Source organism: Hippocampus guttulatus, chromosome 19, assembly GCF_054856545.1.
Source record: "Hippocampus guttulatus isolate MCC_2025c chromosome 19, RoL_Hgut_1.0, whole genome shotgun sequence".
NCBI classification, from domain to species: domain Eukaryota; kingdom Metazoa; phylum Chordata; class Actinopteri; order Syngnathiformes; family Syngnathidae; genus Hippocampus; species Hippocampus guttulatus.
Genome location: NC_141279.1, coordinates 7,676,590 through 7,697,925, shown reverse-complemented (window position 1 = coordinate 7,697,925; position 21,336 = coordinate 7,676,590). Strand labels below are relative to the sequence as shown.

Sequence of the window (21,336 nt, the reverse complement as noted above, 5' to 3'; positions counted from 1 at the left end):
CAAGTCAAGTTCTATTTCTGTTAGCACGCTGACGCCTGGTGTAACTTGTAGCCCAGAACCACCCCTGACTTGTCTGTAGGCTGTGTGATTGATTTCAGCAGTAATTCTAAGTATACGACGAGACTTAGGTGACTGGTCAGCGTTTATTGTCAAACACATACATTAAATCCACAACAACGATCACATTTGCACCACTGTACAGCGTGAGTGGGTTACTATGGAAACTGGCTCATGGAGTTCTTCGTCTTTGTCGTCGTCTTCGAGCGACACATTCGACGAAGTTGGCATGCACCTCTGCTCTGGTATGAAAACACGACACGCGGTGGACATAAACGTCATTACCCTGCATATGCACACGCATCAAATCCAGCAGGTTCGTGTAGGGTGAAGAAAAAAAACTAAGCAAACTGCACTCGCTCAGCTTCGCTTCCATTTGGCGCTTCATGCAGGAAGTGATGTCTTAGCATCATTGGCCCTAAACTTTAGAAAGATCCATGACTGTCAATCAACTAACCTACACAGACATACAACACACAAAACTGACTTTGCACACCCGCCAAATCATGAAGCTAAAAATACGCGGACATCGACAACGGAACGGCGGCACCGGGAGTCCACTCGCTTGGTTCTCTCGACTCGGCGACAATACTGCTTTGAAAGGCTGGCTCATCATACACTTGCCGTCCCTCATTTGGCAACTGACATTTCAAAAGCATCCCCGTCCCCCATCCCCGCGCACGAAGCCAACGCAACGGAAGAGTGACTGACTGACGGCACGGCGACGGCGCCTCAGCAACATTTTTTTTTCTCATCTCAAACAAGGTCAAGGAAGTGATGAGCGGGAGAGCGGAAAGCCTCAATCAAAATGGCCACAAAGGAAGAAGCTAAACTGACTTGAACGCAGCGTCGGCAGTCATGGCAACCCTGTAGCACCCGCAATGGAATGCGGAACTTTCCATTGAAAACACCCAAGGAGGAAAGGCTCTAAATGCAGGGGTGTCAAACATATAGGGCCCGCGGGCCTGACGGAGGTCCGATTGGGTTATGTGGAGAAAGAGAACACCTTCACACTGCCGTGTTTCAAAGTAATGACCGTTGCTAATTTTGCCCACTAGAGGGCGCATTGATAACCACTAAAATGACATTGTGAACTGGGCTGTCCATTAGGATTTGACGCCTGCTCTTGAAGGATGCCCCGGTGAAGTTTGGCCAGCAAAGAAAGCCCACCTCACAGAAAAAAAGGGGCCGCATTTACATGAAAAGGTAACCCTCCTTCGAAATATCTGTCTAAATGTCCTTTCCCGACCCATTTGAGATCAGATTGGGGTGAATGTGGCCCGCCAGCTCAAATGCGTTTGACACCCCTGCTCTCATGTGAATTACTGTCGAAACATGACGGTGGTTACAAAAAGTCCGGTGAGAAAAAGGACGTGGAGGGCGACGCGGTGGAGGGAATGGCCGCGGCTCACAGTCCCTGCCGGGCCAGCGAGGCGCTGACCCGGTCGGCCAGCGTGGACAGCTGGGGCGGCTCGGCCATGTTGAGGCTGCCGGATGACGACACGGTGCTGAGCTCTTGAGTGGGCGAGTCCTCCAGGGAGATGATCTCGGCGCCGTGGTCCGTGCGCGCCCTGGCGCTCTCACGGAAGCTCAGCTTGTGGCTCTCGATCTGCGCGGACGCAAACGTACAAACGCGGGCGCTCGTCAGTGACGGCGCCGGCCTGTTTTTGATGTCTTCCTGCTCCAACACTCCCGATTGAAATGATCGGCCTGACCTAGATAGTTCCTCCACTTCAAGCGCCTGCATGAAGGGAGATGATGAGGATGATGATGATGATGACGCACTGGTACTTACTGGCGTCCTCCATCTTGGCGGGCGCGTGCGAGACAGTCTGAGGAGAGTGAGGGGGGGTGGCTGCGGGGGAGGGACCGTCCGAGGGGCCCGGCCCGCCTTTCTTCCCCTTCGCTCGCTACACCGGGTGTAGGGAAGGGTAACAGGGCAGGCGGGGTTGAGCAGGGAAGGGTGACGCATGCAACAAAAGTAAACGGGATGGCGTCAACAGAAACCAAATCAAAGCGCAGGCTGAAAAAAAAATCACAATCATCATGAGAATAATAATGAGGAGTACATGATGGGGAAGAAAAGCGCAAGGAGGACGCGACGGACAGCGGCTCATCAACAAGCCCTCATGTCATTTTTATTCGCCTACCCTGATATTATTTTACGTTTGAACAAAACGTTTCACGTTCTTCCCTCCAGCCAAGAAAAGCAATAAAGCAAATGAGTTTTGCGGCAGGCAGAGAGATGGAGTTGGTTGGTTGTTGTGTACCTTTTTCTGGCCGCCTCCTGGCACATGACTGATGTTGCCGAGGGAGCCCACCTTGGGCTGAACTCTGAACTCCAGCTTCTCGTTTTTGATCTCCACGTTGCCGCCACCTGGGGGGGGGGACACAACGCCCGCAACCATCAGACGATTGTGGGAGGGACTCGCTTGAGAGCGTGCGCGCACGTGCCGTCACCTGGTTTGTAGCGGATGTTATCTTTGGAGCCACACTTGGACGAAACGCTGCTCAGGTCCACTTTTTTGTGGACAATTTGGACCTGACGGGAGAACAGAGGCCAACCTTCAAGACCTTGGCGCGCAAAACACGGAACGCCCGCGGTGCCCGAAAGGCCGCCCCCGCCCCGCCCGTCCCGTTGGAACGTTGACATTTCCCAGCTGCTTTGAGGGACGTCCATCACACCAAATGATGGATTTTGCGTTGCCACGAGAACGGCACATGACGGACACAAAAGGGAACCCTTCAGGAACACGCCTACTCGTGTCAAAAGTGCAGCTGGTAGCGCTCAGGTGGGGGGGAGTAAGGATTGGTGTGGGGTTGCTCCTTGAGAAGGAAGGGGGAGGGTCTTGGGCTGTCCAGCAGCCAATCAGCAGTGAGCTACTCACATTGCCTCCACCAGGGACATGTTTAATATTATCTTTGGAACCGCAGCGGGAACGCACGTTGCTCAAGTCCAACTTCTTGTCCACAATCTCAACCTGGAAGTCAACACGGGCAGAGATGCCAGTTACCACGCACGAAACGGCCAATGTGCCTGGACAAAGCCCCACCCCCATCCCTGCACCCTTGCGGTCGCTCCGCACACCCGAGTCCTACGGACGCGAGCGTTCGTACGTTCGTGGCCTCCGGCGGGGGGCGCGCAACTAACACGGCCGCCTCACCTTCCCGCCGCCTGGCGTGTGCTTGAGGTTGGCTTTGGAGCCGCAGCGGGATTGGACGGCCGACAGGTCCATTTTCTTGTCCAGGATTTGAACCTGAATAAGAACAACAAGAAGGAAGCACACTGAAAGCAAAGTGCAGCACGCACGGCCGCGGCTTTGGAGCGCCCCAACAACGAGGTAGCGCCAGCTAATAAGCGTCAAGGCGGACAAGCACGCCTGACTCACATTGCCGCCACCGGGCACGTGTTTGATGTTGGCTTTGGAGCCGCACTTAGACTGGACGTTGCTGTAGTCCACCTTCTGGTCCAGGATCTGCACCTGCGCAAGAAGGAGCACCCCCGGGTCACCGCAAAAATACCAACGCCCTCCCCCACCGTCGTCCGAAGCCATCCTTCCGCCGCTCGGCACGCTTACCTTGCCGCCGCCCGGCTGGTGCTTGAGGTTCCCAGTGGATCCGATCTTGGACTTGACCGTCTTGAGGTCAGGCATGGGTGGGGCGGAGGCCAGAGGGGCGGCGGTCTTCAGGGAACCGGGTGACTTCGGGGAACTCCGCACCACCGCCACCTTCCTCACCTTGTGGGCGTCGCCTGCCGACTTGCCTCCGAGCGCTTGGCTGGAGGGAGACTTGGGCGTGCCAGGACTGCTCTGGCCGCTTGCAGCATCTGAAAAGTAGACCGGATGCCGGTCCCGTGACGGGAGTCGCTGTGTTTCTATGATGGTGCGGTCGCGCTCCCGTTGACGTACCTGGCTGAGCTCTGGCGGGCGTTTTGCTTGCAGGAGTTTGAGACTTCTGCAACCACAAAAAGACAAGTGAAGACACTGCCAGATTGGAGGATGGATGCGTCTGCCACGGGACTACATTAAGATCAGTGCTAAACGAGGACCGGCGATCACGTACCTTCTCCGCGGCTCCGTTGTCCATCTTGGCGGCGTGAGCTGCGGGACGAAATAAGAGGACGAGGTCAGCAAAAGGTCACCAAAAGGCCAATGAAGGCAAAGAGCTCGAAGAGTCTTCTCTTTCTTTTGGCTTTGGAAAGATGAGCCCAAGTTGAACCAGGGTTCAGAAAGAGCCAATCGAAAGACACGAGTGAGGCGGGGCTCTGGGTCACCTGTGTCTTTGGCCTGTCCCGTCGGGACACCGCCGTTCTCGTGGCGGTGCTCGTTGAGGTTCAAAGTGGCCATGTTGGCTTCCGCGGCGGCCGTGTAGCTGTTATTAGCGGCGGTGTGGTCCATGCTGGCGATGGCAGAGCTGCGAAAGAGGAGACGCAAGACGCACGACGTCATTTGGAAGGAAGGACCGTGTGATGCCACCCCCAATGGAAACGGAGCCCCTCAAGAGAAACTGGTGGCCCGGAAGTGTTTTGCTTTCTATTTGCCAAACTACTGCCGCTTGTTGTTAAGCTTGTTGACACTCACATTTAAAAAAAAAAAAAAAAAAAAAAGTGTGCTTTTAATTCAAAGATTTCCCCCCAGGGCAACGAGGTTGCTCTCCCACACCTTCCACTTGCTGCCTCCGGCACAAGATGGCTTCCAGTGTCCCGACTCGCTCCAAACAAACAACAGCAAATGGTGATGTCACTTTTCACAGTAATGGGGACCTTGTCAGGCCGCACAGTGTGCGTGCGCACGCGTGCGTGTCCCATTTAAGCGGTGCTCCCTCAGCGCTCGCGGACAAAACCGCCATTGAGGCGTCTGCATGAACGAGCAGCCGGAACAAGACAAAGAGGACGGGCAGGGGAGGGGCCGGGCTCACCGGCCCCCTTGCAGCCGACGTTGGACGCCGCCGCGTGTCGAAGAAGCTAACGTGTTAGCATTCTTGCCCGTTGCATGTAGTTCGACGTGGAGCTCGAGTGGCCATCATCGAGAGGGGGCGACCTCCAGCTGCCAGTCGAGACACCAAGCACCGTTTGGTACCGTCCGGCTGCCACAAAGAGACTAAACAACAAGTGGCTGTCATCTTTGTGGAATTTATAGGGGACTGACGCAGGCCATCTTCTGGATCCAGATTGGCAAAAAGCGCTGCATCCGGCATGAAATCTTCTTCATCGATGGCCACCAAAAGGGAGCCCTTGGGCTACCCTGAACCCAACGTGGCACACGCGTGATGACTGCCCTCGCACCAATCACAACAAGCGCGTTCGAGCTCAAGCACGCTTCCAAACGTTCTGCAGCCTGTGCCGCAAAACAAATGTTGCACTCGGCTTTGTGGCGGCCACTCCCGCGTGAGCAAACGGGATCTAGGTCCTGCTCGCTGCTTCAAAGCTTGCCTGGGATTGGACGCCACTCCAGGTAGCACCCACTCCTCCCAACCCGCTCCTGCTCCATTTTGTGCTTGATTGGTCTTGACCCACTTGGCCGCTTCAGGCCCACCCTGGGAAGCTGCCGGAAAAATTAGCTTGCTCATACACACGCGCACAGTCACAAAGCGCAACATAGCATAAACACACATGTAATGCACACACACGCAAAACACACGTGCACACTCTTTGCCGCCATGTGTGAAATTTTCTTCAAAAATTTCCAAGCTGGCGCCCCCTGACATCCTAACACTGGCGCTAGTTTCACACCTGAATGCCTCATGCTAACTTATGCTAAGCTAACAGCGCTAACCTCACCATGAAGTTCTCACTTCAACGGAGCTGTGTGTACTTGTGTGCTTGTGCGCATGTGTTGTCAGCTGGAAACCCGTCCTCATGCACCGTGACCCCGCGTGACCCCACACGTCACATGGTGAATATCCTCATTGCTTTGTTCCATATCCTTGATGGCCAGTGTGAGGCGCACCTAAAGTGCAAATGTAGTCGTCGTCAACTTTGATTGCAACTGACTGAGTAACATGATGTAACATGACATTTTTAAGGTCGCTGATCACAGTAAATTTATTCCAAAATGAGAAATTCTGGGACTGTGACAGCTGAGCTGCGATTTAGCAGGGTTTTCCTCAAGTCAGTTTTCATAGAAGATAAAGAATATACTTCGGTAAGAATTGTCATTCTCTGTCTGCATGTGTTGCTCCATCATTTGTGTTCAAATAGACTTTGCCTATGCAAGCGCAACTATCAATGTTAACTACTTGCGTATTAATGTTGTTTTCATTGTTTGTTAGCCTTAAGATTGCGGGATTGTTCTTGTTTGCTTCTTTATGTCATTCTATTTGTTTTGTGTTTAGGTTTCGAGTCAAACTTAAGCTGGGAGTGGCAAGTCACAGCAGGAGGATTCTTTTCGGGAGACTCGTTCACGAGTTTCCAAACCGGTTCTTATTGTTAATTAAGTTGAGTTGAGCCACTGTCACCGTGTGGCGCTTGTATCTCAAGTTTTTTTTCTTGTAAGGCAAAGCAAAAAAATCTGCCCAGCGACTGCTCATTTCCCAAAAAACTGGATTGTGGTGCCATTCGCATCTCAAGGCGCCAAACTAGCCAGGCCAAAGAGGCCGACTAATACATGCACCTTGTGCTGGAGCGTGATGGAAGGCCACGCAAGGGAAATGTCATCTTTATCTTTTTTTTTTAGGGAGGGGGCGGGTGGCGAAGGCAGACTGCTCGAATGTTCTTCGTGGTGGTGGGGGTTGGGGGGCGATGGTGTCAACCATCGTTGCTTGCATGTTCTAGAATAAAGCAGCGCGCGCTCTCGCAGCGGACACGCGCGACACAAAGACGCTCGTCGCGAGAGCCTGCTCGAAGGATTCCGCGTGCACGCGCCGAACGACGCCCGCCGGCCCACGCGCGAAAAAAACACACATAGACACACACACACACACACACACGCATACGTTTAGAAATAGAACACGCACATTGTGGATTCGTACGTGCATGACCTCAAATGAAGACACAGGCGCGCCCGTGCCGCCCGCGCGTGTATGCCTGGCGCGTGGAGCTAAATGCGGTCCGGCCGGGTTTTTGGTCTGGAATTAAGGGCCTCGGCGTTGGTTCTTACCTGCGTGCACTTGGAGACGCTTCGTTCTTCTCTCGGCTGGACGGCGCGCACGCAAGCACGGCTCCTCCTCGCTGTGCACGCTCACGCCGCTGGGGGGCGCGCGCCTGTGTTGAAACGGAGGCTGCCTTGCAAACCAGCGTTTTTGTAAATTGATTTAAATGTATTTATTCATCTTTGTTCTATTTTTTAACGACAAATTTTCCACCACGCACTCTTTTATTTGTATTTCAAAAAATATTTGAACATAAATGAATGAATGTGTCTGTGTTGCTCTGTTCCCGCCCTCACACTCAGTCAACAGAACGGCCACAAGGGGGCGAAAAAACAACATTGGAGAAGAGAGACATTCGCGGTGGCTCCTTTTAATTCTTTGTTTTCTTCTTCTCCTTTGCCTGCTTCATCATATTTGTCTGTTAATAATGTTGGACTTAATAAAACCTGGTAATTTAATCGGTGAAATGTAATGAAAAGCATTAAACAGTTTCTGCATCATGATTTAATGCTGCAATCCTTCTGGTGTGCCCGTCTTGGCCACCAGGAGGCAGTACAGTAAAATACAGTTCAGTCGGAGACCAGTCGTACTTCTTCTTCTACTTCTACCGCAAGCGAAAACAATGTCTGTGGGTATTGTTATAGCTGTCTACAACTGCGACGAGCAATGCTAGCTTTTGCCTTTGTTTGAAATACATAAAGTGCAAGTCTTTTAATTTACTTAATTTTAAAGGTTGCCATTCACAATAAAATTAAAATAAGACCATTAATTAATTCACTGCAAATGAAGAAATGCCCAAAAATACAATTTAATCACTGTTGTGTACGCGCGTGTGCTGCCGCCTGCTGGATAAATGTGAACCTGCCCCACGTGTCTCCATCCGAGCGTCACGTGCACTGCAGCAGCGCGTCACGTGATTCTCAACACGCACGCTCCTCGTGCTCATAAACCGTCCTGCGAGGGGACGCGCACGCAGACGCAGGTGTTGGCGCGGCGAAGGCATTGCGCATGTTCAGTGGTGCCCGGCTGGCCGGCCGGCACGGGGAGGGGCGGGGCTGCGGGCGTTGTGTTATCTTCTCCCACCTGACGTCAAGTGCACGCGCACGCGCAAAATCCGCGAGGAGGACGAACCAGATGCGGCGGTCCGGTCGCCGTCGCTGTGCGCGGGCACCACGAGATGCCGACACCGTCGCGATGGTCGTCAACATGGATGCGTACGTGCGAGTTTCCGTCCTGTGAGTAACTCTTCTTCCTCTTCTTGCGTCCGTCGTGCACAGCGTCTCACGCGCGCGCTCGTCAGTATGCGGCTCCCTCGGAACACCCCCCCCCAAACGTCCCCCAACATGTAATTGACGCAGCAGCTTTCTGTCTGCCATTCACACAACTTTTTTTTTTGTGCCTGCACGACTGAAGTTGCTGGTGTCTTCCTCATCGTCATCTTCATGTTTCCTCTTGAACTCATCCTCAACTCTTTGCATGACCTTTACATGCTCATGCACACATTCATTAAAGCGCCCCTGCGCCCCCCTCACACATATTCCTTCATTCATTCACACAAATGTGCATGTGTGTACTGCACATGAGTCTACTTGTTTTTTTTTAATCCTAAACAAGCTCCTCCCCCTTTTCCAGGTGCTGACTAGGGGTGCTTGTTGAACGGATACTCCACCCCCCCCCCCCCACACACACACACGAACCATCTCAATAACTTCCCACAAGGACACAAGCGGTGGAGACGATGTCCCAATCCGGGAAGGTCGTCCACCTGTATGTGGAAGTCAGGTCTGCTTCCAATCCTAGTGTCGGGGGGAAGACATTTGGAGAACACAAACATGGTTCTCCTCTGAATCACTCGGGACTTAAGGACAATACTCGGGACCTCCTGTCCCAGCTCGCCAGCCGGACCCCCACCAGATGTCAGACCCCCAGTCCTAAACTACTCCACCAATCTCCTCCAGTTTCTGGAAGGTCTCACCTTAATCAAGCCTTCAGTTATCCCGGGGCATTCAAGCGCTGGAGTCTACCATGTGACATGAAGACCTCCACCAAGGCCTGCTCCGACAACAAAGAGGGGATTGATGGGAAGCGGTCTGTGGTCTCCTTCAGTTATGTGCAGAAGTCCAACGTGAAGACTTTAAGCAGTCCAGCGAACAGTCAGGAAAGAGGCACCCGGGTTCACAAAAGACTTTGTGACCCTTTTTGGTATGATTCTTCATGCAGTCCTAAATTGACATTTCAACCTTCAGGTTTCCGAGCTGCTCTGGACCCCGTTGGCAGGGCTGCACCTCGAAGGGCTTTGGAGCACTTTGGATCCCCGCTATTGAGTATCAAAGTGGCGCATAGACTGGAGCGCTCAACGTGGTCTCGAACCCATCATCCAGCCCGTTGTCAGTCCTGGTCCGGTTCTCCTGTCCTGCACCACAACAAAAACCACGGGACATGTGGGTGGCCTTGGACTCCGGTGTCAGACCAGCAGTCCTCACAGTCCCAAAGTCCCCTTTTTCACTCCCAAAGACCTGCTGACTTGGCAGATGACGTCATGGGAGGCTTAAACCAGTTGAGTGGCAATTCTAAACGTTCAGCCGCCCCCTGGGTTCATCCCAAAGAATCCAGACCCGCTTCTCCACATCAAAGCCACAAGATGAACATCCCCGTCCACATGTCAGCTGCAAACCAGGGTGGGCGACCCCTCCACCAGTCCAACCAGCTCCTGAGCTGGGCTCCTGATTCACCTTCCCCTCCTCCGCGCGTCCACCGCCCTTCTCACCCTCCTACCGAGCTTGGCTCCCCCATCAGGGACCCTGGAGTGTCCCTGGGTAATCTCCGACCACCTTACAGTCTCACCCTGCATCGATGTCAGACACCCCAGTACACCAGCGCCAACCGGAGGGGCTCAGGATGCAGAGAGAGAGGAGATCATTCATGGTTGACCTCCAAACCCTTAGTCAGTCAGATGATTGAAGAGGCACCGGATAAGGGGCGGAGTAGCAGTCCTTTCCCATTCCCGGACAGCGACCAGGCTCGCGATGGGTCCGGCCAGCATGGATCTCTCAGCCCAACAACGCAACAGAAGCGAGCTGAGCAAAAAAGGAGAGAGCGCCTCCTACTGGGCCCTGTGGTCCTAGACTCCCCGGATGCGGACTGTGACTACCCTTTGGATGCCATGGGAGGTTCCTCACCGGGGTCCAGCGGAGTCACAGGCAGTTTAGGGGAGCGGGAGTGCTTGTCACCCGAGTCCCTTCAGTCCGGCCACCAGGGAAATGAGAGCGGAGCCTCGACCTCTGGAATACAGGTGGGACTTGGACCCCCGGGCCCCCATTAAGGGTTGCAAAATTGTGACACTTTTTAAACGTCTATGGGGGTAAACAGGCATGATCCAAGAAATTTACACACACACAAAAAAAAAAAAATGAAGGTTGACTTTTAACAGGGAATCTATTGAAATTCACATTGTTTGCCAAACTGTTCCAAACTTTTGCAACCCGACTCCCACCCATCTTTAGCCGAGTTTAGATAATCTGAGATGGTTTTTCGTTGTTGTTTGGACTTTTTCAGACGGACAGTGCAGCGCCTTTCCTGTCGCTACACTGTCAGAAGATCGCTCGGGCCAAGTGGGAGTTTCTCTTCGGACCCGAAGAGGGTGCCGGCAGCGGGCCCGCAAGTAATGGAGAATTCATTTATCGTCTTACTGTAAACACTGGAGGTGTTGGGAATCACTGAATCGTTCCCCACTCACTCGGTCGAGAATTTTACAAAGTGCACCAAGATAGTTCCCAAAACGGTCTACAAGGGGGTTCCACCCACAAAAGTGAATATGGGACTGTGTGGTGGCAAACTAGCAAAAAAGGCCAATCCACAGTCGACTGGTTGACTAGTAGAGTGGCTAAGGAGTGAGGTAAACATCTCATCGAATTGTTTTCCTTCTTCGTTTTCATGTAGACTTTGTGGAAGCTTCCACAGCACCCCCTAGTGGAAACTCCAGCGAGTCCCCCACCCCGACCCCTCCCTCTTCCCTGCCGCTGCTTGCCGCCAGTCAACATGTTCGACACGTGGAGGTGGAATTGGTGACCCCGCCCCCCGCCGCCGCCCATGTCGGGTGGTCCCCCGAAACGGGCGTCATCCGCCGCACCCTCAAGTACTCGGAGACGGACCTGGACGCCGTCCCGCTGCGCTGCTACCGTGAGACGGACATGGACGAGGTGCTGATGGGTGGGCGGGTGGACAAAGACTCTGCGTTTGGGAGTAACAGAAGTGTCCACGGGGAGGATCCTCAGGGCTCAGGCCTAAGCCCGTACGGTTTGGCTTTAGGGTCTTATACGGGAAGGGCTGAGGAAGAGGGGAGTCGAGAAGGAGAGCAGGTGGAGGAAGAGGAAGACGACGATGAAGAGGTGGTGAGCTGGGCTAGTGTGAGGATGCAAGGGGATGACAGGAAACAACAAGACGCAGCGCAGGAACTGGAACAAGGTTTCCCATGCATGAAGAGGTACGCAGCACACAACAAACATTTGGGCCGGCCGGCAATGGACCTCACCGTTTGATTTCCATTATTTACGTTGACATTCGAATCAATTCCAAACTGATTGAAGCCTTTTGATGCCCATTTGAATGAGAAGTAGAACACTACCAATTAGGACTGCAGCTAATGATGACATTCAGCACCCCGCTCTCCTCCTCGCCTCGATTGGGAATTTTTGATTCACTCACATTGATGCAGCAACAACAACACAAACAAACAAACCAAAAAAAAGCCAGCACAGGTGAACAAAAATAAGAATAGCGTCGCTCGTGATACGAGGAATAACGGCACCCACCGTTTTGTGTCCAGGGCGTCGGAGTGTTTCTTAGACGCCCGTCAGCCGGCTCTCAAGTCGCCTGTCCGGCTGCAGCATCGTCACCGGGCCACCGAGGACGCCTTCAGCCGCCATTTTGAGAGCATCGTGGAGTCGGCGCGAGCCAAGGGGACGTCCTTCCAAAGCCTGGACGGCCTCGACCCTGCGCCCGACTCGGACGCCACGCGGGCGCCGTCCAGCGAGAGGCTGAGCGGCGGCTCGACGGACACGCCGCCCGGGAGGCGGGGCTGCTTGCGCCCGCCGCCATCGTCTGTGTCGAGGTCAACTCATAAGCTCTCGTGCCTCCAGTTGTCTCTGCTTGTCAGGTACGTCGCTGGCATAGATAGACGAACAAAAAGAATGTGTGGGTGTCGTCGGCAGGGAGGAGGCGGTCCAGCGGCGCGTGGCCAAGTGGCGGCGAGACGACAGCGCCGACGCCGAGCGCATGGCGCGACGCCTTTACCACTCGGAAGGCTTCCGCCGGGCGGACGCTGCGCAGCAGCTGAGCAGGAAGTGAGTGCCTGCGCCGCTGCATCCTGAAGCGTCGCTGCCTTCATTTTCTTATCTTTTTTTGTGCGGCAACGATGACTTCAGCCTCCTTCTGGCAGACGAGTACCTCCGACTCTTTGACTTCTCGCATCTACCCCTGGACCAAGCTCTCAGGTGTGTGCGTGCGTGTGTGTGTAATTTTGGCCTTAGAGAACAGTGAACAGTGCTCAACTCTGACCTGTGTAGGCCAGTTACAATGCTCGTGTGTGTGTGTGTGTGTGTGTGTGTGTGTGTGTGTGTGTGTGTGTGTGCACGCGCGCGCAGGGAGTTCCTGAAGCAGGTGGCGATGTCGGGGCAGAGTCAAGAGCGAGAGAGGCTGCTGCGGCATTTTTCCCGCCGTTATTTGCTGTGCAACCCGACCGGTTTTCCCTCGGAGGGTGAGAACACGCAACGCAACGCAACGCAACGCAACGCTCTGGTGCAGATGATGGCGTCCACGTGAAATAGCGAGCGGATGATGAACGCTCGATTGCTGCTACGCCCCCCCAAAAAAAACAACAACAAACAAACACGTGACATGATCAATTTGACGTCAGGTGTAACGTGGAGCCTATCATGTTAAAATGTGCAATTTATCACGTTGGAACTTTCCCTTTTTTTTTTTCAGGCGTGTCAGCAACACATTTGCCGTACTGCACAATGAAGTCAAAATATGAATGATGAAAAATCTCGAAACGTTTTTTGGTGAGAACACGTCGGCGATGAAATGTTGCGTTTCTCTTCAGATGCCGTCCACACGCTGACGCGTGCGCTCACGTCTCTCAGCACGGACTTGCACGGCCCGGTGAGTTTCGCCAAAGTCTTGTTGTTGCGATGACATCTGCTGTGGACTCGCACCAATTGAGTGCGTCTTAACCGCCGTTCGCCAAATGATATGCCAACCATCCAAATGTGGCCGACTAGCGTCAAGGATGAAATGCGGGTGTCGTTTTTTTTTTTGGTCAGAATGTTGGCGCCAAGATGTCTTGCGTGCAATTTGTCCACGACTTGGACGGACTCAATGATGGACGAGCCTTCCCCAAACCCCTGCTCAAAGTAAGACTTCCTTCCCTTTTCAGGGTCTCCTTTGAACCATTTGCACTTTTCATTTGTCATTTTTCATTTTGTCCCTTTTTTTGTTATTTCCCCCCCTCTATTTTTCTCATTTTCCTCCCTGTGCTTTCCTGGTGTCTGTTTTGTCGCTCCTTCAGCAGCACCCAGTCCTCAGCCCCTCCCCTCCTTGCCCCCCCCCATTAGCCCGCTGTCCTCATTATCTTCATTTTCATTGTGTGTAAACATCCCAAACATTACCGCGGCTTCCTTCCTGTGTGCAGTCCCCAAGTGTTGTTCGTGTCCCCCTGCGTGGTTGCCACGGTAACGCGTGGATGCTATCAAGACCACTCCCGCCCCCGTCCTTTATGCCCGATCGCTATGGAGACGAGGTGGTGGGCGGCTGATCTGTCCGGCTTCTGGCTTCCTGTTTCTAACGAGCTCATTAGATGCGGTTTGTTTGTCTTTCCGTGCTGATGACGATCCCCAGTGAGCAAGCGGGGGCCCCGTTCTCCTTGGCATTAGCGTCTCCTTAGCATGACTCGTCCTCCAAAGGCCACGTGACGCAAGTTCCGCCGCGCACGCCTTGTGTCCAAACTCACGCGGCCTTCAAGTCTCGCCTTGACCTCTGGCCTTTGTTTCCGTGGAGACGGCCCTCAGCCAAGGCTGCTCTGGAGCCCACGTTGGTCGCCTACATTGCTCGGCTCTTCTTCTACGCTCGGCTTATCCAAATTGGCCGCGGTTTCTGCGGCCCACTGTGGCTGCTACATGATTGAGGAGCCTTGCAAAGACCCCCGCCTGCCATGGTGAGGGCCCTCAAGGACGCAGCCTACCGATTTGGACCCAGCTACAGTGTCTTCTTGATGAGTGCCCATAAACAGGAAGTTGAAAAATGACATTGGCAAACCTGGTCTTCATGCTGGCTTTTCCCCCTAGAGGCCGTCACTACACACTTTCACGTTTCGCTTTCTCACCCCCCCCCCCCTTTAATCTCTCATATTCACCTTCGCTCTCTCACACACGTACACAGACACTCATTCTTTTTCTCACACACTTTCTCTTCCACGCACTCGCTGACGCACACTCTCTCTCTCTCTGGCACACACACACACACGTGTGCCGGAGCAGTCAGAGTCCGACAGGAAGTGGATGGAAAGTTGATGGCGAACATTTGCACCTTTTCGCCCACACGAGCTGCTCATCACCGCCTGGATGTGCGAAGACCAAACAGAACAGGAGGGAGAGAGAGAGGGAGGGATGGAGGGAGGGGGTGGGGCTCGAGGGAGGGAGGGAGGGGGGAGTAGGGGTGTACGGGGGCGGTACTAGTGATGAAGTGAGAGAGAATGAACGAGAGAGCGAGGAAGACATTCGGCTGGTGACATTCGACAGCTTCTCGCCTTCTGGTCGCCGTGGCAACACAAAAGGAAAGAACAAAAAAAACCTGCGAGAGAAATACCTGCTGGGAAAAAACGGAGAAACGGCCACGCCACGAGCAACAGGAAGCTTCTTTTTCTTTTTGGTCTGCTCCGCGCCGGCTTGCGACGAAAGTGACGCTCTTTGGAATCCCGACGCCGAGTCTGAGCGTTGACGCCCCACAGCCCCCCCCCCCTCCTCTGCCGCCACCCCCCTCGCACACACCCCCTCGCAGAAGTTGTGCAGCGGCCATGGACGCGGCTGCGTCAGGTGCGCGCACGCCGGGCCAGTGATTTCCAGCCACCCTCATCAGCACCAGCGACTCCTCCTTCCCTTTGGCCATCTGCTCCCCGTTTCGCAGCAGCCCGGATCGAGCGACTTCTTCGGCGACCATGATCGGCGTGAACAGCCTGCACTCGGCGGGACGTCTGCGCTCGCGCTCGCTTTGCACGGTGCGCTACGGCCGCGATTTCCGCATGATGGACCCGTTTCGCTACCCCAGGACGCCGCGCTCGCGGTCCCTCAAGCCGCTCGTCTTTCCCGACCTGCTGGGAAAAGCTCAGGACGGCCAAAACCACCCGCAGGCCCGCAAGAGGAGGAAGGTACGCCAAAACACGTCGCTATGGCGACCAACAGGTCGTCCCCCCCCCCCCCCCCCACTCCTCTGCGAAGTTCACTTTGGTCCGGCCGCTTGACCACTGGTCTCGCCACGTACGTCGCCGACCGGGCTCTAGCCGGTCGCTAACGGCTTGCTAACTGATCGGTTGTCGGTGATAACTCGTCGCTCGCTACTGCAATGAAGAATGCAATTGACTTCCTGCTCTCGTGACGTCATTGCCAGCTGCTCGCTCGTAACTGACCTGCACGCTCGATGTCAAGGCACGGCAGAGAAGTGCTCATTCTTAGCCGGTTGCGCAACTGTACCAAAACTTGTTCATACCTGGGATTTCCTTTCAAACACCCCAGATGACAAAACTTTGTGATCTTTGAAATGTGCGGATCTGCTTTATCTCATGCTTTTTACTTCAATGTACAAAGTAATTATTCAAAAATATGTTGAAAACTCCCCTTTTTTTTTTCTTTTTGGTGGGAGCCATTTTTAGCTCTTAAGTCTCACGACAGTACGGATTCGCAAGAACTGGAATTGTTCTTCCGGCCTGCTTTATTTCGTAGGATCGGTCAGATGCACTGAAAGGAGACTTTGATTCTCTCCTGAGGCGTATGTCGGTATAGTTGAGTGTATGATTGTCAATGTTGGATGTTATATCTTCTGTTTATTGTGGCGTTAACCCTATCGGGGACAGCGGTTACTACGATGGACAGCTTGTCAGGTTACAGGTTAGCATTATTGGTGCATGAAAATGGGTTGGATGAAATCTTCTGGCCTGCAATGAATTGCAGCAGTTGTCTATCAACTGCTCGGTAGCTGCTGTGATGATCCGCGCAATTGACCTACTTCTACACTAATCCTAAAACTCGCTCGATGGTCGCTAAGTGGTGGCTAATTCGTGCGATCAATTTCCTACTCTTATGACAGACTGGTCGGTGATTGGTCAAAAACGAGCAGCTAACTGGTTGCTAACTCAGCCTGAACCCTGACCCGAACCCAGGCCATAGCAGACAAGTGATCGGTCTGACCTGATTATGTCACTGACTAGGGACTTCCTAGAGTTGTTTTTGCGCCCTGGGTGCTTATCAAAAACATTTTTGTGGTAAGTAACGGCACCGGTTGTCTCCTCCAGTCAGCTGTCGGTATCATATTTGAGCGAGCTGGTCACAAACGGGTGAATGATTGATCGGCAACTGGTAGCTAACTATGAGCTACGACCAATCTGAGTAACCTGTTTGTTTGTGTGTCTGCAGGCGCTCTATAACTCCATCAAAACACAGAAGCTGCAGTGGACCCTGTAAGTCCAACATGAACACACACACACGCACTAGTCACTAGGGACTACACTCTTGCAATTATTCAGACGATCCCTACCCCCCAATCCCGACGTGGGATATTTACGAGACTTTTGAGGAACTATCCAGTATCTAAAAATCCCTCTAGAGTGATTAGAGAGTAGCAAATTGCAAACGTGGACAACGGGCAGTTCTACAGATGCTCGGAGATGGCAATTAGGCGAGCGGCTGGCTGGGCTTTGTTGCCAAGGTGACGGCACCATGGCGACCACTCTCTCTCTCTCTCTCTGTCTCACTTCGCTCACTCAGTTTGCGCTCTCTCGCATCACCTGCATCCTCCCACTTCCTCTCCCAGAATAGCCGCGGGAGCAAAATACTTCATCTCCATGACGACGCCGTTTGATGACGTCGCAGGGCCACCTGACGGGGCGTATCGGTGCTCGCTTTGTGTGGGTTTTGTGTACGCGTGCCTGCAGGAGCGTGTGTATAATTTGCGCAGCATGGCGAGGTGTCACCGTGGAAACACATCCCCCCCCCGCCCCCCTTGTGTAAGTATGGGTGTAAGAAGCCGCTCAGGCCGTGCAGCAGTTGCCAGGCAACAGGCTGCGTGCTGATTGGCCTGACCAAACGCGTATGTGGCGCTCTCGTCTGTCTTCTATTTGGGAACTCAGGGCGCCACCTGCTGAGCTAACAAGTGTTGCTCGTGTGACGTCAGACAACACCATCAGCCATGCCTTCTTCCTTACACACACACACACACACACACACATAAACGTTTTGGACTACATTTGAAAATTGACAAGTGTACTTTTGTAATCGTAACTTTGTCCAAATATATTTCTTTTTTTTTCTCAAGTGGCTTGAGCTAAAGATGCTACGAGATTGCTACGGCGACATGACGCTGCCACGGGCCACTTGATGACGATTTTTGTTTTGGTGACCAGTCGCACTCATGTGTTTGCTGTCTCCGTAGCGATGAGGAGGAACTGAGGAAGTCCTTCTCGGAACTCGGGGACAGCCTGTGCGACTCGTCGAGATCGGCCAAGGGCAGTGGCGGCGGCGGCGGCAGCGACGACGGGACCTTGTCGGCGGATGAGACGCCGCCCTGTAGGACGCCGCTGTACAAGAAGGGCTTCCTGGTGCGCAAAGTGCACGCCGACTCGGACGGGAAGAGAAGTACGTAAGAAGCCGTTTGGGACGCCGGTTTAGGATATTGTACATCCGCAGCGCTTCACACACACTCTCACGATTGTTTGCCGCGCGGCAGCACCGAGAGGCAAGCGAGGCTGGAAGACCTTCTACGCCATCTTGAAGGGGCTCATCCTCTACCTGCAGAAAGTGAGTCGCGCCTCACGTCGCGTCGCGTCGCGTGCGAATGGCCACGCTAACTTCCTGACGCCTGGGCGGGACGGGGCACTTAGGGCGAGTACCGCGCCGACAAGCCGCTGACGGACGACGACCTGAAGAACGCCGTCTCCATCCATCACTCGCTCGCCACCAAAGCGGCCGACTACAGCAAACGTGCAAACGTCTTCTACCTGCGGACTGCAGACTGGAGGCTCTTCCTCTTCCAGGCGCCGTAAGTGTGTGTGTGCGTACGCGTGTGTGTGTGAGACACACGTTCAAACACTCACTGACACACGCGCACAAACCCTCACACACAGACACATGCATGCGTACTCTCATACACACATTGAGGCCTCGCCGCTCCAGTTCCAGCTGGTCTTTGGCCCAGATAGTCAAGCCCCGCCTCCCCACGCTGCCTCGGTCTTGAGGGAGTTTGCCGATTGGCTGCTTGTGTGAGACTTCCCGCGTCTCCATAGCGACCATTGCACATTGCGTTTCTTCTTCTTGATGATGACCTCGGGGGTCCTGTTGGAATGTGTCGAGAGCGCTGGTCGGGTGTGGACCTTTCCCATATCAACCCCCGACACCGCCGATTGCCGCAAGCTCGTAATTGGCGCCGGTGCTCGTTGACGTTTGCCCATCGACCACGACAGAAACGCCGAGCAGATGCAGTCGTGGATCACCAGCATCAACACGGTGGCGGCCACATTCTCGGCTCCGCCCTTTCCGCCCGCCGTCGGCTCCCAGAAGAAGTTCAGCAGGCCTCTGTTGCCGGGCAACATGTCCAAACAGTCCGAGGTGGGCCCGCAACACACGGCAATCACAGTTTGACTGTTGTGACCAAGATTGTTGTTCGACAACTGTCTAACTTGTAATCTGAGTAACGAGCATGAACTGCAGAGCCAAATCATTTGTGAGTCGCGTAGATCGTCCACGTGAGCGCGAATACGCTGCATAAGAAGTGACGAAAGAGATGCTAATAGCGTGCGGCGCGCGTTCATGCCATGTGTGTTTGCAGGAGGAGCAAGCGCGTTCCCATGAGGCCCGTTTGCGGGCCGTATCTTCGGAGCTGGCCGAGCTGCTTTCTTGCCCGCCCCAAAACAAACTCAAAGGCAGGCAGCTAGACCAGTACCAGCAGAGGGACCAGTATCTCCACTTTGAGGTCCGTGTGGAAACCATTACTCTTTAGCGATGATTGGCCACCAACATGCATAAAACATATCAATGATATTTGGCACATGCTACCGGCTGGGCCATCATTGACGGGTGTTGTCTGACTTGTGTAGAAAACGCGCTACGAGACGTACGTGGCCCTGCTGCGGGCCAAGATGGAGGGCGGCGGCGGCCCCAGCAGCGAGGCCGAGCTGGAGGAGGACGATGGCGCTCTGCAGAGGGCGCAGTCCAGCCCCACCCTGCACGACGGCAGCCAGGCCAGTGGAACCCGAGCGGGCGGCAAAGCTCGGCAGGACGTCCAAAGGCACAGCTACAGGCAAGCCGTGAAGAAGTGAGGACGGTCTCGACGCCCGCCGCTGGGCTTTTTCTTTGCTTTGGAGCGGGCGGTAGCCTCTCGCCCGCTACGCCCCGCCGCTTCCTCAGGCCAGCCGGCTTGCCCGCTACTCGGGTGGATGGGCGGGGACAATGGCGCCCAAAACGGCGTGCAAAATGGCACCCAGTCAGAACAGGAAAGTGCCCTGCCAGCATCGCATAAACACCTTCGACTTGCCTCATCTTTCCTTTTTCTTTCTTTTCCTCTGTTCCGTCTTGTCCTTTTTGCCTTTCTTTCCTTCCTTTCAGCTTTTCCTCCATCTTGTCTCATCACTTCCTGCGTGGCAACGAGAGAGCGCATTGACACTTCTCTTTTCTTCTTTTTGTCTCGGGTTCTTTTTCTTCTCGTGCTCCTCTGCTCCTATTCTCTTCACCTCTTTGCTCTTCTTTGACTCTTTTCTTCATCTTGCCTTCTTCGCTTTACTATCTTGCTCCATCTGTTGTCCTTCGTGGCCACCAGTTGGACTCAGGCGCTGTGCTTTCACTCACCAGACGGATCTGGAATGTTCTTTCAGCTTCTCCCACGCGCCACATTTGACTGCAGGACGCGCGTCGTCAATGGCCGAGGCCAACCTTGAACGGTGAACATGGCCCGGAGGTCAGAAAAGCATTTCAAAAGTGTCACTCATCTCCCAGACTGGCTGTTTGTTGGTTGGCGGGAGGACGGCTTATAGAGCCCGCCCCCTCGCATACATCATCTGGGGGACACTGGGGGACATCTGGGGGACACTTCAACTCTTCTTCACCTTCAATCAATTGCATTTATTTTAGTGTGTGCGTTTGTGTGCATCTTTGCTTTTCTATGCGGGTGTGTGTCTGTCTGTGTCATGTGTTCTTTGGAGATATGTGTGTGTGCGCACATACGGACATGCTGTGGATGTGCACGTACGTTTATGGGGGGGGGTATCATTCAAGATTGAGCTCAAAGGACAGGTGAAGCCCCACCCCCACGTTAGCAACTGACTTGAGGTGGAGGCAGAGGCTAGTTACCACGGTAACCAAAGTGCCCGCGTCCACCAAGTGATGGACACACGCTTGTGCTTGGCGCGAGGTGGTGGTCGCCCTGACAACATCCCCCCCCCCTCCATTGATAACGGGATAATTGTAAATAATAAAGCATGTTTATTCTTCTTGATTTGGGCTTTCGGACTAATTCAGGTCACTGTCCGTCTTTCTGCTCCTTTGTGAACATTTTCATCTGGTTGAATAAAAACGTTTCTTTGTTCTTCACCGGAAGGAGAAGTGTACGCAAGTGTGTTGCATTCACTTTAGGAAAAACATCTTTTACATTTTTTAAAATATATTTTTTTCATTTTTTTTGGAACAATTTTAATTTTAAGGAAAAAAGATCACAAAAATATTTTAAAAAACGCATTATTGAAAAATTATATATATGACTCAGAAAAAAAGGTGAATACTATGTGCTTCTGTAAGATCATGTTGGTTTACGGGTTCTCAATAAAAGAATTAATGCCTCTATTGTTTCAAATTCTTTCCCATCTCAGGGCGTAGAAGTATTCAGAAAAAAACAGGGACAAATGTTTCCCCAAACAACTAAACTGTATTTTTCCGA

General features: G+C 53.5%; 2 protein-coding genes across 4 annotated transcripts; one reads left to right on the top strand and one right to left on the bottom strand.

Annotated features, from left to right (window-relative positions):
• Window positions 1–129: 129 nt before the first annotated feature.
• LOC147190012 (microtubule-associated protein tau-like) lies at window positions 130–7,321 on the bottom strand. 3 transcript variants are annotated; one of them, XM_086138491.1, is made up of 11 exons: window positions 7,155–7,321; window positions 4,331–4,470; window positions 4,120–4,157; window positions 3,966–4,011; window positions 3,636–3,883; window positions 3,447–3,539; window positions 3,222–3,314; window positions 2,518–2,599; window positions 2,328–2,434; window positions 1,853–1,967; window positions 1,489–1,666 (listed from the first exon to the last, which is right to left on the bottom strand). In XM_086138491.1, the coding sequence occupies exons 2-11, from the start codon at window positions 4,452–4,454 to the stop codon at window positions 1,638–1,640; spliced, it is 975 nt and encodes a 324-aa protein (XP_085994617.1). In that variant the 5' UTR covers window positions 4,455–4,470; window positions 7,155–7,321; the 3' UTR covers window positions 1,489–1,637. The 3 variants fall into 3 exon arrangements, 2 of the variants coding, with proteins under 2 accessions (XP_085994616.1, XP_085994617.1); XM_086138490.1 differs by lacking the exon at window positions 1,853–1,967 and having other exon boundaries at window positions 130–1,666; XR_015104052.1 differs by lacking the exons at window positions 1,489–1,666; window positions 1,853–1,967 and having other exon boundaries at window positions 2,359–2,434; window positions 2,518–3,038.
• Window positions 7,322–8,113: 792 nt separating this feature from the next.
• Window positions 8,114–21,240, top strand: LOC147190011 (PH and SEC7 domain-containing protein 1-like). The gene is made up of 17 exons (XM_086138482.1): window positions 8,114–8,381; window positions 8,779–10,438; window positions 10,702–10,807; window positions 11,086–11,629; window positions 11,972–12,256; window positions 12,357–12,488; window positions 12,570–12,638; window positions 12,789–12,901; window positions 13,250–13,308; window positions 13,470–13,559; window positions 16,830–16,873; window positions 17,845–18,047; window positions 18,139–18,209; window positions 18,293–18,450; window positions 18,872–19,016; window positions 19,237–19,380; window positions 19,505–21,240. The coding sequence occupies exons 2-17, from the start codon at window positions 8,885–8,887 to the stop codon at window positions 19,724–19,726; spliced, it is 3,939 nt and encodes a 1,312-aa protein (XP_085994608.1). The 5' UTR covers window positions 8,114–8,381; window positions 8,779–8,884; the 3' UTR covers window positions 19,727–21,240.
• Window positions 21,241–21,336: the final 96 nt, after the last annotated feature.

Coding starts and splice junctions, on each gene's coding strand:
- LOC147190012 (XM_086138490.1), bottom strand. CDS start 4,454: ATGGACCACACCGCCGCTAATAACAGCTACACGGCCGCCGCGGAAGCC. Junction 3,884..3,965: donor GCCCGCCAGAGCTCAGCCAG/GTACGTCAACGG, acceptor TCTACTTTTCAG/ATGCTGCAAGCGGCCAGAGC. Junction 3,315..3,446: donor ACGTGCCCGGTGGCGGCAAT/GTGAGTCAGGCG, acceptor GTTCTTATTCAG/GTTCAAATCCTGGACAAGAA.
- LOC147190011 (XM_086138482.1), top strand. CDS start 8,885: ATGTCCCAATCCGGGAAGGTCGTCCACCTGTATGTGGAAGTCAGGTCT. Junction 10,439..10,701: donor CCTCGACCTCTGGAATACAG/GTGGGACTTGGA, acceptor GGACTTTTTCAG/ACGGACAGTGCAGCGCCTTT. Junction 12,639..12,788: donor CCCCTGGACCAAGCTCTCAG/GTGTGTGCGTGC, acceptor ACGCGCGCGCAG/GGAGTTCCTGAAGCAGGTGG.